This window comes from Mus musculus, chromosome 7 (genome assembly GCF_000001635.26).
Source record: "Mus musculus strain C57BL/6J chromosome 7, GRCm38.p6 C57BL/6J".
Taxonomy (NCBI): domain Eukaryota; kingdom Metazoa; phylum Chordata; class Mammalia; order Rodentia; family Muridae; genus Mus; species Mus musculus.
The window spans coordinates 18,417,149-18,432,483 of record NC_000073.6 but is presented as its reverse complement, the minus strand read 5'-3'; the positions used below and the strand labels follow the sequence as shown (position 1 = coordinate 18,432,483).

The 15,335-nt window shown below is 44.0% G+C and overlaps 1 protein-coding gene across 1 annotated transcript; it reads left to right on the top strand.

The window, feature by feature from the left end:
- Nucleotides 1-428: 428 nt before the first annotated feature.
- Nucleotides 429-9,948, top strand: Psg28 (pregnancy-specific glycoprotein 28). The gene is made up of 5 exons (NM_054063.4): nucleotides 429-682; nucleotides 1,763-2,113; nucleotides 4,323-4,682; nucleotides 5,990-6,349; nucleotides 9,311-9,948. The coding sequence occupies exons 1-5, from the start codon at nucleotides 619-621 to the stop codon at nucleotides 9,592-9,594; spliced, it is 1,419 nt and encodes a 472-aa protein (NP_473404.3). The 5' UTR covers nucleotides 429-618; the 3' UTR covers nucleotides 9,595-9,948.
- The last annotated feature ends 5,387 nt before the right edge of the window (nucleotides 9,949-15,335 follow it).

Here is a 15,335-nt window from a genome sequence, read left to right as displayed (position 1 = left end):
TTCCCCATAACAAAGAACATTAAATTCCCCACCCAGCTGCTCTCAGTACTCTGTTTCAATTCAGGAACTTGACTGGTGACATTAATGATAAATAGCTTATCTTCATCCCCAGTCATCACAGAGCTGGTCCCTTCCAACCATCACAGACATCTTTGTCTCCTTCCTGCTGCAAAAACCCACCTTACCAGAGCTCTGAGTACACAAGACAGACTAGGAACTCAGCTGGGTCTGTGTGTCACAGGGACATGTAGGAAAGATGGAAGCTCCCTCTTTGATGCTGACAGACTCATGTCCAGGAGTCAGCAGATGTCAGCCCATGGATGAGTCATTGTTCTCTGAGGGCATGTCGATGCTTATCAGCCTTGTTGCTCAAGGTCTTTTTGGAGGAGAATCATAAAGAGAGAAAATGTGAGAAAGATGAGGTGCAGCACTGAGAGTGGAAGTGACTGAGCACTTCTATGGACTCAGACCCCACCGCACACAGCCCATAGGATTTTGGGAAGTGCTCTTGCCTGAGAGAACACTCATCTCAGAAGGAGGAAGGACAGTAGAGGCCAGGTGCCTTGCAGGAGCTGAAGGTCTTCTCCTCAGAGAAAGGCCAGTATAGTGAGAAGAGATATGGAGGTGTCATCTGAACTTTTCAGCAACGGGTGTACCTCCTGGCAGAGGGTTCTCCTAACAGGTAAATATTCCAACTATCTGATTGTGTGTTGGAAGGGAAACTCAGAAGCCCAAAGTCCTCTGATTTGAAGATGTCTAGAGAAGACTTGGTTTTCTGTTTGTAGTCATGGTGCAGAAGGTACAGTGAGGGACAGAGGCTCGGCAGCAGGAAACTCTGAGCAGACAGGAGCTGAGGAGGGAAAGAAAAGCCTCAGCTGTCCCTGTTCAAAATCAGTCACATTGGCTGCCATGGTCCGAAGACCGATGTTCCTAACCATGACAGGGTGACTCTCCAAAGATGGCCCAGTATGTGGAGACATAACAGTCTGAATTCATTCCTCAGCTCTCACAGGGTAGATGGAGATACAGGGTGCTGCAGGGTCTTTTCTGTACACAGAGGTGAGGGTCATGTACCCACCATGTGCACACCGAGACATGTGACTTCCCAAACTGGTGCATCAAATACACAATTATTAAACCACCCTTAAATATAATGATTGCCATTTATTGTAAATTTGGGAACTATGTAGATAAATCTATGGAGATATCCTTCTTTGGTTCTTTACTTTTTTCCTTCCTTCTTTCATTCCTTCTTCCTTTCTTTTTTTCTTCCTTGCATCCGCCCCTCTCTCCTTCCTTCTTTCTTTCCTTCATTAATTCTTTTATTCTTTCCTGTTTCCTTTGTCCCCTCCCCTTTTCAACCCCATTATTCTCTGAGATCTTTTCAGGAACTGACATTTCCAAAAAGATAATTACAATAATTGTCATTACAAAGGCCTTTACTTGTGGATGGGAATTCAGAGTATACAGAGGAAAAAGTCACTGGTTTAATGGAACAGAAAACAATTCAGAATGTGAGGACTGCATGGAGGAGGAGGTCAGAGAGCCACTTCTCCTGACACCAGACACTCTTTATGTGAAGAATGATGTGAGGACACCTGAGTAGAGGATTCCTCAGAGATGACATGATACCCTCTGAAGCTCTGAGGTCATGGAGGTTATGTTGCTCATCTCCATTATGTTCATACCCCTAGACATAGGCATAAGCTGAGGGATGCTGACACCTGCTCATTATTGGTTGCTTCTCTCTGTTCCCTTCTAGCCTTCCTCTTAACCTGCTGGCACCTGCCCACCACTGCCAGAGTCACCATTGAATCCTTTCCACCCCAAGTGGTTGAAGGAGAAAATGTTCTTCTACGTGTTGACAATATGCCAGAGAATCTTCTAGTGTTTGGCTGGTACAGAGGAATGACAAATTTGAGACATGCAATTGCACTGTACTATAGTTTAACAGCGAAGGGGCTGAAGCACAGCGGCAGAGAGACATTATACATCAACGGGTCCCTGTGGATCCAAAATGTCACACAGGAGGACACAGGATATTACACCTTTCAAACCATAAGTAAACAAGGAGAAATGGTATCAAATACATCCCTGTACTTGCACGTGTACTGTAAGTAATTCTTTTTGAAATCTGGGTTGGGTCTTCTTACTAGGCACACAGAAGTATCAGGCCTGACCTGTCTCTCCTTTCCCTCTGTATTGTGTCTCCATGTTGGGGACTGAGCATTTAGTGCAGGACACACATGGTGGAGAATAACGTCAATTGTGCAGAATTCCTCATTTGATTGCACCTTGGACAAACCTGGATGCAGGGTGGGCAAGTCAGCCAAGGACATCAGCCTCTGTCTAGATCTGGGGGTCCTTCATAGGGAACCGTTCTTGAGAAAGTGTTGAGGGAAGAAAGAAGGGCCTGTGGAAGTCATGGGCATCTTACAGAGCTGAGTACCAGAAACCCCTGACTCCACACCTCTGTTCCACCCTCACCTCCTGTGGGCCCTGAGAAGCTTTGTGCTAGGGCTGGATCTTGACTTCCTGTCTGCAGAGAAGATTGCTTGTTGTAGACAATGTCTTGCTCCATGTGGAACCAAAGCGTGTACTGCCATGAGATCCAGAATTAGTCTATGTCTCCTGGTCATCTTAGTGACCCAGAGGGAGAACACAGCAGGGCAGATTCCCAGGACATTAACCCATTGTCCTGTTAGGCTTATGAGACTTCTAGGAAAGTTGGTTTCCCATCAGAAAGGGAGAAAGGACACAGATCCTACTGACAAGTTCTTTTCTTTTGAGGCCAGCTCATTCTCACCTATAAGCAAATAGAACAGGCGTCACTGATGTGGACAGTTCTCCAGACATGAGCTGCAGTCCCCACAGTGAAGAGCAGGCATAGTCTGGGGACACTCAAGGAATACGAATAAACCTATATGCCTGGAATCAGGACCTCAACTTTTATCTATCTCTCTATCAACTTTTTAACTACCCTTGCTTTTATCTCTTCTTTGTATACCTGGAGGTCTCTTGCAGAGCCTTCTCAGACCTCTTATCTGCATCCTGTGCCTGTTCCCCTGCCAGGGGATGATATTCACATTCCAGACATGCATTTTCTCTGGGAATGAAAGGGTGTCCCATGGGAATCACCTTGAGGAAGTTTCAAGGCATCTTAGCAAGGCCTGGGAGCAAAGGGAACACATGAGACACAACTCAGCAGGCAGAAGAAGTGTGAGCACCTTCTTGAAACCCTGCATGGGATGATGGAGCCCAGAGCAATCCTTCTGGGACCCAGGTCACCTCCTCCCACACATTCAGGACACAGCCTCCTAACACATCTGCTCCTGTGTCTTTTTACTCCCTCAGAATCCTGACTGTTGCCTGCAGTGGAATGGATCTGTCCCCTTCCCTACTCACCATGCAGCTGGTCCCTTAGGATCCCTCACACATAGCTGTCATCTTCCTCCTGAGAGCAAATTTCATTTTGAGAAGATAGGGCAGACTGATTGTCCAGCGGTTTTTCTGTGTCACGCAGAGAGTGCAGAGGCTCCCTCTTTGTTGCTGACTGACCCAGGTTGAGAACACAACAGAGGGCTAACCTGGGTGATCTAATATTGTCTCAGGGCCCAGAGATGCTCAGAAGGTTGTTTGTCACTGTGTACTTTGGAGGGCTTAAACAGAAAGAGCCAAGAGGAGAGTGTAGGTGGGTAGTCCTGAGAGTGTACAGGGCAGAGAACACAGAGCTACCTACAGCCAATGGGCCTCTGTAAGATTCTTATGTCTAGGAGGAGGCTGAGAGTAGAGGAGGTATTTGGGAGCTGGGCTGGATAAATGTGATACAGACAGAGGACACATAGGGCCACAGAGTTTAGGGAGGCCCCCTCTCTATTCTCTGCAAAGGTTGTGCCAACTATTAGGCCCTCCTGATCATGGGTGAGGAGTACACAATTTACAGAGTGTGAGAGGAGACGTGAATCAGGTGTTGGGGGGGCATTAAAGGAACAGAAACACAACAAAAGCTTCAAGAGTGAAGACAGGATGCTGGGGAAGAGGTCAGGAGTCAGCACTCCAACACCATCTACACTGAGTGTGAATAGGTATCTGAAGAAAGAGAGGTGGGGCCATGTTGACTCCAAAGTGGTAGGAATTCTAGAGTGGATGTGACAACCCAGGCTCATGGAGCACGTGGAGCTAATGCCCTGACCTCCACCAAGTAGTGCAGGGTGACACCCACACACCTCGGCTGAGCAACTTGAACAGCTGCTCAGGACACAGGGTGCCATCCTAGCCAAATACAAAAGTCCAAATATTGATGGATCTCTCTTTCCTTCTAGCCTCTCTTTTCATCTGTGGGCGATCTACTACCCTTGAAGGTCCCACTATTGAATTAGTGCCGACCAGCGTTGCTGCAGGGGGAAGCGTTCTTCTCCTTGTTCACAATATTCCAAAGTATCTTCAATCACTTTTCTGGTACAAAGGGCTGATTGTATTTAACAAGGTTGAGATTGCTCGATACAGAAGAGCCAAGAAATCAAGGGAACCTGGTCCTGCCCACAGTGGTAGAGAGACAGTATACAGAAATGGATCCCTGCTGCTCAAGAATGTCACCTGGAAAGACACAGGATTCTATACCCTACGAACTCTGACTCGATATCAGAAAATGGAATTAGCACACATTTACCTTCAGGTGGACAGTAAGTGATTCTCTGTGATCGTTCAGTGCTGGGAGGGGCTTCTACCAAGAGCACTGTCACTGCTGACATGTGACTACCTCCCCTCTGCACTTTTATCCCCATGTTGGGTTTTGACCACTGTATGCAGAACACACATGTAGGAGAGAAATGCCCATGGGTCAGACTCTGCTTTCTGATACCCTGCTTGTATATCAGAGGACCTAAGATGCCAGAGTGCTCTGTCTGTTGAGGCTCTTGCAATGAACACGAAGAAAATGTGGAGTCCATATAGAATGGTGAGCACCGGGAAGCTGTGGCCCTGGTTGCTATCCCAGGCTTGACTAAAAATGTCCTGGGTTCCAATTTATCAGGAATTGACACTTACTCCTGCTCTGAGCAGACAGTGGACAGTAGCTTTTGGCTGTCTGTCAAACCAGTGTTTTTATGATTACTAAACAGCAGAGTTTCATTAAAAAAAGAAAAGAAAAGAAAACGAATAAAAAAACCCAAGAGATAAATATCAAACCAACTTAGGGTTTTTGTAGGAAGAATGGAGCGGTGCTGTTTCTTGCCTGTCTCCTCACACCTTGCTCATCCTGGTCTTATAGCACATGGGACCATGAGCCCAGAGGTGGAAATGCTCACAGTGAACTGGTCCCTCCCATGTCAATCACCAGTTAAACGATGTGCTGAAGACCTGGCCAGTAATCATTCTGATGTTTGTATTTTCAGTTGAGGCTCCCTCCTTCAAATGACTGTGGCTTGTGTCAAGTTGACTCAAAGCCTGGAAGCATAATCCTGGGCCTGCTAAGAAGAGCAGCCTGCTGCAAGCCCTCACTCAGCACTAGTCCTGGGGGCTGTAGGTAGATCAGGAAGAACATGTAGAAAGTGAGGTCAGAAGCTGAGTGCAGGTACAAAGGAAATGGGAAAAGTCAGGAAGTGAATATGCAGGGTGTGCAGAGACCAAGGTCAGAGGGAGGCATCATCTCAAAGCACAGTGTGCATGAGTGTGTGCAGTGTCTGACGCAGGGCAGTGAGGGGAAGCCATGGAGACACAGAGGAGAGAACTCCATGCAGAGGAAATGACAGATTCAATGGCACTGAGGGAATAGAGACCATGTTGCTGACTTCCACCAGGTGAGATAGACACACCCATAGACCTGTCTAGGCTGTCACACCTTGCTCATCCTGGTCTTATAGCACATGGGACCATGAGCCCAGAGGTGGAAATGCTCACAGTGAAGACTCCATCTTGTCAGAATGCAGGTCAGCATCTTTTCACCTAGCACAACGATTCCTTCTGATGATTTTTCTCCTTTCCCTTCCAGCCTCCCTTTCCTTGTGCTGTGACACTCTTGACTCTGCCCAACTCAGCATTGATCCAGTGCCACAGCACGCTGCTGAAGGGGGAAGTGTTCTTCTCCAGGTCTATAATCTGCCAGAAGGTCTGCAAACCTTTTCCTGGTACAAAGGTGTGCTTAGCACTCAGGACTTTAAAATTGCAGAATATAGCATAGCAACGAAGTCCATCATCAGAGGCCGTGCACACAGCAGAAGAGAGATAGGGTACACCAATGGATCCCTGCTGCTCCAGGATGTCACTGAGAAAGACTCTGGATTGTACACACTAGTAACAATAGACAGCAATATGAGAGTTGTAACAGCACACGTCCAAGTCAACATCCACAGTAAGTGACTCTCTATGGCTTCCAACTGCTGGGTGTGTTTTATTGTATCTAATAAGTCGACTCTAAGGAGTTGGTATTGCCTGCTATCTCCTCCACTGCATTTTTCATCACATTGTCATTTGGGCACTTGCTGCAGGGCACACATGGGCTGTACCAACACCATTAGGTCAGAACCCTTCACCTTTCTTTTCATGCAGAGTTACCTATCATGTGCTGGAAAAACTCAGCCCAAGATTGTGAGAATCAGCATTGACCCTTGGGACTCCCACCATGCCCATATCCCTGATATAGACTCCCTCTGTGGAGGTAGCATAAGCTCTAGCTGAGGAAGCTGTGGAGTCCCCACACAGAGCACTATGACGCTTGGGTGGAAATTTCTGTGATACTTGGAAATATTTTTGGTTTTGCTTGGCTTTGGATTCATGTTAGAGCTGACATGGTACAAGGCAGTCATAACTTGTGTCACCATCCAGTGTACTGTCATGAACCACAGTTATGATAGTTCCCCTGGACACCTTTCACAGAGACTCACCCCGGAATGCATTTCTGGAGAGAACAATCTGGGTTCTAGGGCATTAACTAGCTGTTTGGATAGCCTTATGAGACTTCAGAGGAAGGCCAGGGTCTCCATGGTGATGGACAAAGGACACAGGTCCTTTTGGCAAGTGTATGTCCTCTGATGTTCACCTTCTGGAATTCTTTCCTGCAGGCAAACATTTCTGAGTTGCCACCTTAAGAGCATCCAGAATGAGGTGAAATTCAGTTGCTGCTCCCTAGATGGCAAAGTAACTCAGCCCAAGACCTCAGAGTCTGTCCCATCTCTTGAGGCCCTTTCCATACTCAGAATGGCAGAAAACTCGAAAACATAATTCCAGAATGCATTTATGGTTTAGCCTGTCCCCATCCCTGACCCTACAGATCTCGAGTTCTCTTGGGCAGTCTTTAGACCTACTAAGCACATTACTCTGTCAGAGCATCCTGTGTTACCAGGTTCCCGGCTTTCCCTGGCATATCCCATAAGGAATCATCTCAACAGAGGATAGCTGCCACCCAGGGAGGACATGGGCAGACTCTAGGTGACTCTCTGTCAGCATAGGATGCTGATAATCCCCCTGAAACTCTCCCTAAGTTCATGGGGCCACTGTCCTCTCTAGGGTCTAGGTGACCTCCTTCAACATGAGTCTCATGATAATGCACCCTGACTGGTGATCAGTGAGCATGGGCTAGACTTCAGTCAGCAGGTCCCCTTCCAGTCCTTACAGGCATCTCTGTCACCTTCCTGCAGGGAGTAGATTCCACAGCATTGAGAAGAAAGCGCAGCTTAGGATCCTGTGTTATAAAGGAAACATTGGGAGAACACAGCAAGGGCAGTCTTGTGGTGAGCTGTTGCTGCCCCAGGGTGCTGAGATGATTATCAGTCTTGTGCTTGCCATCATTCATGATAGCAGTCAGCATCACCCTGGGAAAACCTCCAGCCTGTGTGGAGGCTGAACTCAAAGGGAGGAAGACTGCAGAGCTTGTGGGGCAGTGCTGGAGGAAATTCTGTTCTCCTCAGAGGGAGGGCAGAACAGGCAGATGCAATCCTGGTGGCCCACTGTGTACTTCCTTGCAATGCTTGCTGCCCCTGTGTGGTAATATGGGCTGGAGTTTTAACCAGTGTCAGTAGCTCCAGTTATTAGAATTTCATTAACTCTGAAATATGCAAGAAATTTGGACATCTGCCTATCTACCCACAGACATCTGAGACTGTGTAGGTACTGGATATTCTGGAAATATCAAATTAGATTTTTTCTAACAAGGCCCTAGGTGTAATGAGCTAGAAGACCGAACAGGAATGCCATCTCAAAGTGTAGTCAGAGGCTGGCTGGACCTAAATGGAGGTTGGGAGTTTAAAAAAAAAAAAAAACAAAAAAAAAAACCAAAAAACCAAACCTGGGGTCACTAGAAGAAGAAGAAGTGAGAGATATCTTGCCTGCAACCCACATTTTCTGAGGGAGAGCAGGCTTGTGAGGACAGTGAGGGTGGAGACACATGAGGATAGAGTTCCCCACAGAGGAAGCAACATACAGTTAGGCCCACAAAGGGGATGGAGGGCATTTGCTCAATCCCCCTGATTTGTGCAGACAATCCCACCCACCTCCACTGAGTGATTGATTTAAGCTTCTCTGGTCACAGGACTCTGACTTTTCACCAAAAACAAAGATTTCAATATTGATAAATTTGTTTCTTTCCCTTCTATCTTCCCTTTCACTTTGTATTCCCCCTCCCTCAGTGGTCCAGATCACTACTCAGTCAGAAATAGGAGCATCAGGAAGCCAAGGATCCACACCCAATTCTAGTTGTCCCCAGAGAATTTTACCTCAGGGCTAGCATTGGACTTCCTGTTAGAGCTGACAGGGAACAAGGCTTGGCTGAGTGTCCAAGTCCCCTATGGTATAGGATCAGCTGTTTACCACCATGACAGCTGCAGTCATATAGGTCACCTGTGCACCTCCTACTCCTGAGGTTCAATGGAAAGGTGCCTGGACAGAAGCCAAATGTTCTGATGGACTTAGGAAATTCACTGGAAAATAATGTCTCCAAGGGTAGGGACAGAGATGACCATTCTTCAGGCACCACCTTATCCTCAGGAATCCAGCCTACAGTAAGTAGTACAGATGCTGCTGATATGAGCAACTACCCACCCCCAGTTCAGAACGTTGCTCATACCTAATTTTAACTCATAGGCAGTGCAATGATCATGCACAGTTGCCCTTGTACAGGGAAACTGAGGCACATCAACCTCAGTGGCTGAATCAGAGTCACACAGCACATGGTTGGCAAATGCAAAGCACACGATGAGTGTAGTCACAATTCCAATTTCTCCTCCCTAGAAGATTTATTATGTGTGAGCTATAGAGGGGCAGGTTGAGCTTTCTGAAAGATGAATGTCATTTGGTCCCCACCTCTGTTTCTTTGCAGAGCTTGTGACACAGCCTGCCATGAGAGTCACGGACAGCACAGTTAGAGTACAGAGCTCAGTTGTCTTCACTTGCTTCTCATACAACACTGGAATCTCCATCCGTTGGCTCTTCAACAATCAGAATCTGCAGCTCACAGAGAGGATGACCCTGTCCCCATCAAAATGCCAACTCAGGATACATACTGTGAGGAAGGAGGATGCTGGAGAGTACCAATGTGAGGCCTTCAACCCAGTCAGCTCAAAGACCAGTCTCCCAGTCAGGCTGACTGTGATGAATGAGTGACCCCTCTTCTCATGCTATAGGAGGGTGGGGGCATTTCTGTATTCAGATGCCCATACCTACCCCCATATTAGATATTAGATATTAGAATGGCTATTCTACCCTTCTTTTTGTTTCCAGTAGGTTGATTTTGGCCCTGAGTTTGATTATATCCTGCCTTCTATTCCTCTTGGGTGAATTTCCTTTTTTTGTTCTAGAGCTTTTAGGTGTGCTGTCCAGCTACTAGTATATGTACTCTCTAGTTTCTTTTTGGAGGCACTCAGAGCTATGAGTTTTCCTCTTAGAAATGCTTTCATTCTGTACCATACTTTGGGTATTTTGTGGCTTCATTTTCATTAAACTCTAAGAAGTCTTTAATTTTTTTTTATTTCTCTCTTGATCAAGGTATCATTGAGGAGAGTGTTCTTCAGCTTCCACATGAATGTTGGCTTTGTATTATTTATGTTGTTATTGAGGTCAGGCTTAGTCCATGGTGATCTGATAGGATGCATGGGACAATTTCAATACTTTTGTATATGTTGAGGCCTGTTTTGTGACCAATTATATTGTCAATTTTATAGGAGGTACCATGAAGTGCTGAGAAGAAGGTATAACCTTTTGTTTTAGGTAAAAATGTTTTGTAGATATCTGTTAAATCCATTTGTTTCATAACTTCTGTTAGTTTCACTCTATCTCTGTTTAGTTTCTGTTTCCAGGATCTGTCCATTGATGAGAGTAGGGTGTTGAATTCTCCCACTATTATTATGTGAGGTGCAGTGTGCGCTTTGTGCTTTACTAAAGTTTCTTTACTGAATGCAGCTGCCCTTGCATTTGGAGCATAGATATTCAGAATTGAGAGTTCCTCTTGGAAGATTTTACCTTTGCTGAGTATGAAGTTCTCCTCCTTGTCTTTTTTGATAACTTTGGGTTGGAAGTCGATTTTATTCGATATTAGAATGGCTATTCTACCCTTCTGGTCTGGCCAGCAGTGGGGTAGCTAGGGCACAGATTCGGCTGACACCTGCCAGCTACGAACAACACCCAACATGGAACCTTAAGACCTCTGGTGAGTGGAACACAGCATCTGCTCCAATCCAATTGCCCAGGACCTGAGACTGCATTAGTTAGGGAAGCAGAAAAACCTGGCCTGAGCAGGAGCACAAGTCCCTTCCGGTCCAGCCAGCACCAGGGTAGCTAGGGCACAGAGTCGGCTGACACCCGCCAGCTACCCACAACACCCACCACAGGATCATAAGACCTCTGGTGAGTGGAACATAGTGTGCGTTCCAATCCAATTGCGCAGGACCTTATACGGCATTAGTTAGGGAAGAAGAAAAACCCAGCCTGAGCAGGGGCACAACTCCCTTTCAGTCTGAACAGCACCGGGGTACCTTGGGCGTGGAGTTTGCGGACAACTTTAAGGTATACACAGGACTCTCCTCGGGATCTTAAGACCTCTGTGAGTGGATCAAAACTTCTGCCAGGAAGCAGGTTCGAACACCAGCTATCTGGGCACCTTCCCTGCAAGAGGAGAACCTACCTGCAGAGAGTACTTTGAACACTGAAACTCAGGAGAGAGCTACTTCCCCAGATCTGCTGATAGAGACTAACATAAACACCTGAGGAACAGGATCTAACCAGAGACAACTACAACAACTAACTCCAGAGATTACCAGATGGTGAAAGGCAAACGTAAGAATCTTATTAACAGAAACCAAGACCACTCACCATCATCAGAACGCAACACTCCCACCCCACCCAGTCTTGGGCACCTCGACATACACAAAAAACTAGACCCGGATTTAAAAGCATATCTCATGATGATGGTAGAGGACATCAAGAAGGACTATAATAACTCACTTAAAGAAATACAGGAGAACACAGCTATTCAGGTAGAAGATCTTAAATAGGAAGCACAAAATTCCCTTAAAGTATTGCAAGAAAACACGACCAAACAGGTGATGGAATTGAATAAAACCATGCAAGACCTAAAAAGGGAAGTAGACACAATAAAGAAAACCCAAAGTGAGGCAATGCTGGAAATAGAAAACCTTGGAATGAAATCTGGAAATATAGATGCAAGCATCAGCAACAGAATACAAGAGATGGAAGAGAGAATCTCAGGTGCAGAAGATTCCATAGAGAACATCGGCACAAGAATCAAAGAAAACACAAAATGCAAAAACATCCTAACTCAAAACGTCCATGAAATCCAGGACACAATGAGAAGACCAAAGCTTCGGATATTAGGAGTAGATGAGAATGAAGATTTTTACCTTAAAGGGCCAGCAAATATCTTCAACAAAATTATAGAAGAAAACTTCCCAAACCTAAAGAAAGAGATGCCAATGAACATACAAGAAGCCTACAGAACTCCAAATAGACTGGACCAGAAAAGAAATTCCTCCCAACACATAATAATCAGAACAACAAATGCACTAAATAAAGATAGAATATTCAAAGAAGTAAGGGAAAACGGTCAAGTAACATATAAAGGCAGGCCTATCAGAATTACACCAGATTTTTCACCAGAGACTATGAAAGTCAGAAGATCCTGGACAGACATTATACAGACCTTAAGAGAAAACAAATGCCAGCCCAGGCTACTATACCCAGGAAAACTCTCAATTACCATAGATGGAGAAACCAAAGTTTTCCACGACAAAACCAAATTCACATATTATCTTTCCATGAATCCAGCCCTTCAAAGGATAATAACAGAAAAGAAGCAATACAAGGACGGAAATCATACCCTAGAAAAGCAAGAAAGTAATCCCTCAACAAACCAAAAAGAAGACAGCCACAAGAACAAAATGTCAACTTTAAAAACAAAAATAAAATGAAGCAACAGTTGCTTTTCCTTAATATCTCTCAATATCAATGAACTCAATTCCCCAATAGAAAGACATAGACTCACAGACTGGCTACACAAACAGTACCCAACAATCTGCTGCTTACAGGAAACCCATCTCAAGGAAAAAGACAGACACTTCCTCAGAGTGAAAAGCTGGAAAGCAATTTTCCAAGCAAATGGTCTGAAGGAACAAGCTGGAGTAGCCATTCTAATATCTAATAAAATCGACTTCCAACCCCAAGTTATCAAAAAAGACAAGGAGGGACACTTCATACTCATCAAAGATAAAATCCTCCAAGAGGAACTCTCAATTCTGAGTATCTATGCTCCAAATGCAAGGGCAGCCACATTCATTAAAGACACTTTAGTAAAGCTCAAAGCACACATTGCACCTCACACAATATTAGTGGGAGACTTCAACACACTACTTTCATCAATGGACAGATCGTGGAAACAGAAACCAAACAGGGACACAGTGAAACTAACAGAAGTTATGAAACAAATGGACTTAACAGATATCTACAGAACATTTTATCCTAAAACAAAAGGATATACCTTCTTCTCAGCACCTCATGGGACCTTCTCCAAAATTGACCATATATTTGGTCACAAAACAAGCCTCAACAGATACAAAAATATTGAAATTGTCCCATGCATCCTATCAAACCAACATGGACTAAGACTGATCTTCAAAACAATATAAAAATTGAAAAGCCAACATTCACTTGGAAACTGAACAACACTCTTCTCAATGATACCTTGGTCAAGGAAGAAATAAAGAAAGAAATTAAAGACTTTTTGAGTTTAATGAAAATGAAGCCACAACATACCCAAACTTATGGGACACTGTGAAAGCATTTCTAAGAGGGAAACTCATAGCTCTGAGTGCCTCCAAAAAGAACCTAGAGAGAGCACACACTAGCAGCTTGACAACACACCTAAAAGCTCTAGAAAAAAAAGAAGCAAATTCACCCAAGAGAAGTAGAAGGCAGGAAATAATCAAACTCACGGGTGAAATCAACCTAGTGGAAACAAGAAGAATTATTCAAAGAATCAACCAAAGAGGAACTGGTTGTTTGAGAAAATCAACAAGATCGATAAACCTTAGCCAGACTCACTAGAGGGCACAGGGATAGCATCCTAATTAACAAAATTAGAAATGAAAAGGGAGACTTAACAACAAACGCTGAAGAAATCCAAAACACAATCAGATCCTTCTACAAAAGGCTATACTCAACAAAACTGGAAAACCTGGATGAAAGGACAAATTTCTAGAAAGATACCAGGTACCAAAGTTAAATCAGGATCAAGTTAACGATCTAAACAGTCCCATATCCCCTAAAGAAATAGAAGCAGTCATTAATGGTCTCCCAACCAAAAAAGCCCAGGGTTTAGTGCAGAGTTCTATCAGACCTTCAAAGCAGACCTAATTCCAATTCTCCTGAAACTATTCCACAAAATAGAAACAGAAGGTACTCTACCCAGTTTATTCTACGAAGTCATAATTACTCTGATATCTAAACCACATAAAGACCAAACAAAGATAGAGAACACCAGATCAAATTCCCTTATGAATATCAATGCAAAAATACTCAATAAAATCCTTGCAAACTGAATCCAAGAACACTTCAAAACAATCATCCATCATGATTAAGTAGGCTCCATTCCAGGGATGCAAGGATGGTTTAATATATTGAAATCCATCAACTTAATCCATTATGTACAAAGTCAAAGACAAACACCACATGATCATCTCGCTAGATGCTAGGAAAGTATTTGACAAAATACAACACCCATTTTTGATAAAAGTCTTGGAAAGATCAGGAATTTAAGGCCCATGCCTAAACATAATAAAGGCAATATACAACAAACCAGTAGCCAACATCATACTAAATGGAGAGAAACTTGAAGCAATCCCACTAAAATCGGGGACTAGACAAGGCTGCCCACTTTCTCACTACCTATTCAATATTGAAATTGAAGTCCTAGCCAGAGAAATTCGACAACAAAAGGAGATGAAGAGGAAACAAATTGAAAAGGAAGAAGTAATAACTATTACTAATTGCAGATGATATTATAGCATATATATGTGACCCCAAAAATTCAACTAGAGAACTCCTAAACCTGATAAACAGCTTCAGTGAAGTAGCTGGATATAAAATTAACTCAAGGGCTGGAGAGATGGCTCAGCCGTTAAAGGCTAGGCTCACAACCAAAAATAAAATTAACTCAAACAAGTCAGTGGCCTTTCTTTAGGAAGGACAATGGACAAACAGGCTGAGAAAGAAATTAGGGAAACAACTCCCTTCACAATAGTCACAGATAATATAAAATACCTTGATGTGACTCTAACTAAGGAAGTGAAAAATCTGTATGATAAAAACTTCAACTCTCTAAAGAAAGAAATCAAAGAAGATCTCAGAAGATGGAAAAATCCTCCATGCTCGTGGATTGGTAGGATTAACATAGTCAAAATGGCTATCTTGCCAAAAGCAATCTCAGATTCAATGCAATCCCCATCAAAATTCCAACTCAATTCTTCATTGAGTTGGGAAGGGCTAATTGCAAATTCATCTGGAATAACAAAAAACCTAGGATAACAAAGACTATTCTCAAAAATAAAAGAACCTCTGGTAGAATCACCATGCCCGACCTTAAGCGGAACTATAGAGCAATTGTGATAAAACTACATGTTACTGGTACAGCAAAATACAGATAAATCAATAGAATAGAATAGAATAGAATAGAATAGAAGACCCAGAAATGAACCCACATACATGTGGTTTCTTGATCTTTGACAAGGGAGCTAAAACCATCCAGTGGAAAAAAGACAGCATTTTGTACAAATAGTGCTGCCTCAAGTGGCGCTTAGCATGTAAAAGAATGCAAATTGATCCATTTTTATCTTCTT

What these genes read in the sequence shown, in the direction of transcription:
- Psg28 (NM_054063.4), top strand. Translation starts at nt 619, where the DNA reads ATGGAGGTGTCATCTGAACTTTTCAGCAACGGGTGTACCTCCTGGCAG. An exon ending in CCTGTACTTGCACGTGTACT is followed by an intron (nt 2,114 to 4,322) that starts GTAAGTAATTCT and finishes CTTTCCTTCTAG; the next exon opens with CCTCTCTTTTCATCTGTGGG. An exon ending in CGTCCAAGTCAACATCCACA is followed by an intron (nt 6,350 to 9,310) that starts GTAAGTGACTCT and finishes GTTTCTTTGCAG; the next exon opens with AGCTTGTGACACAGCCTGCC.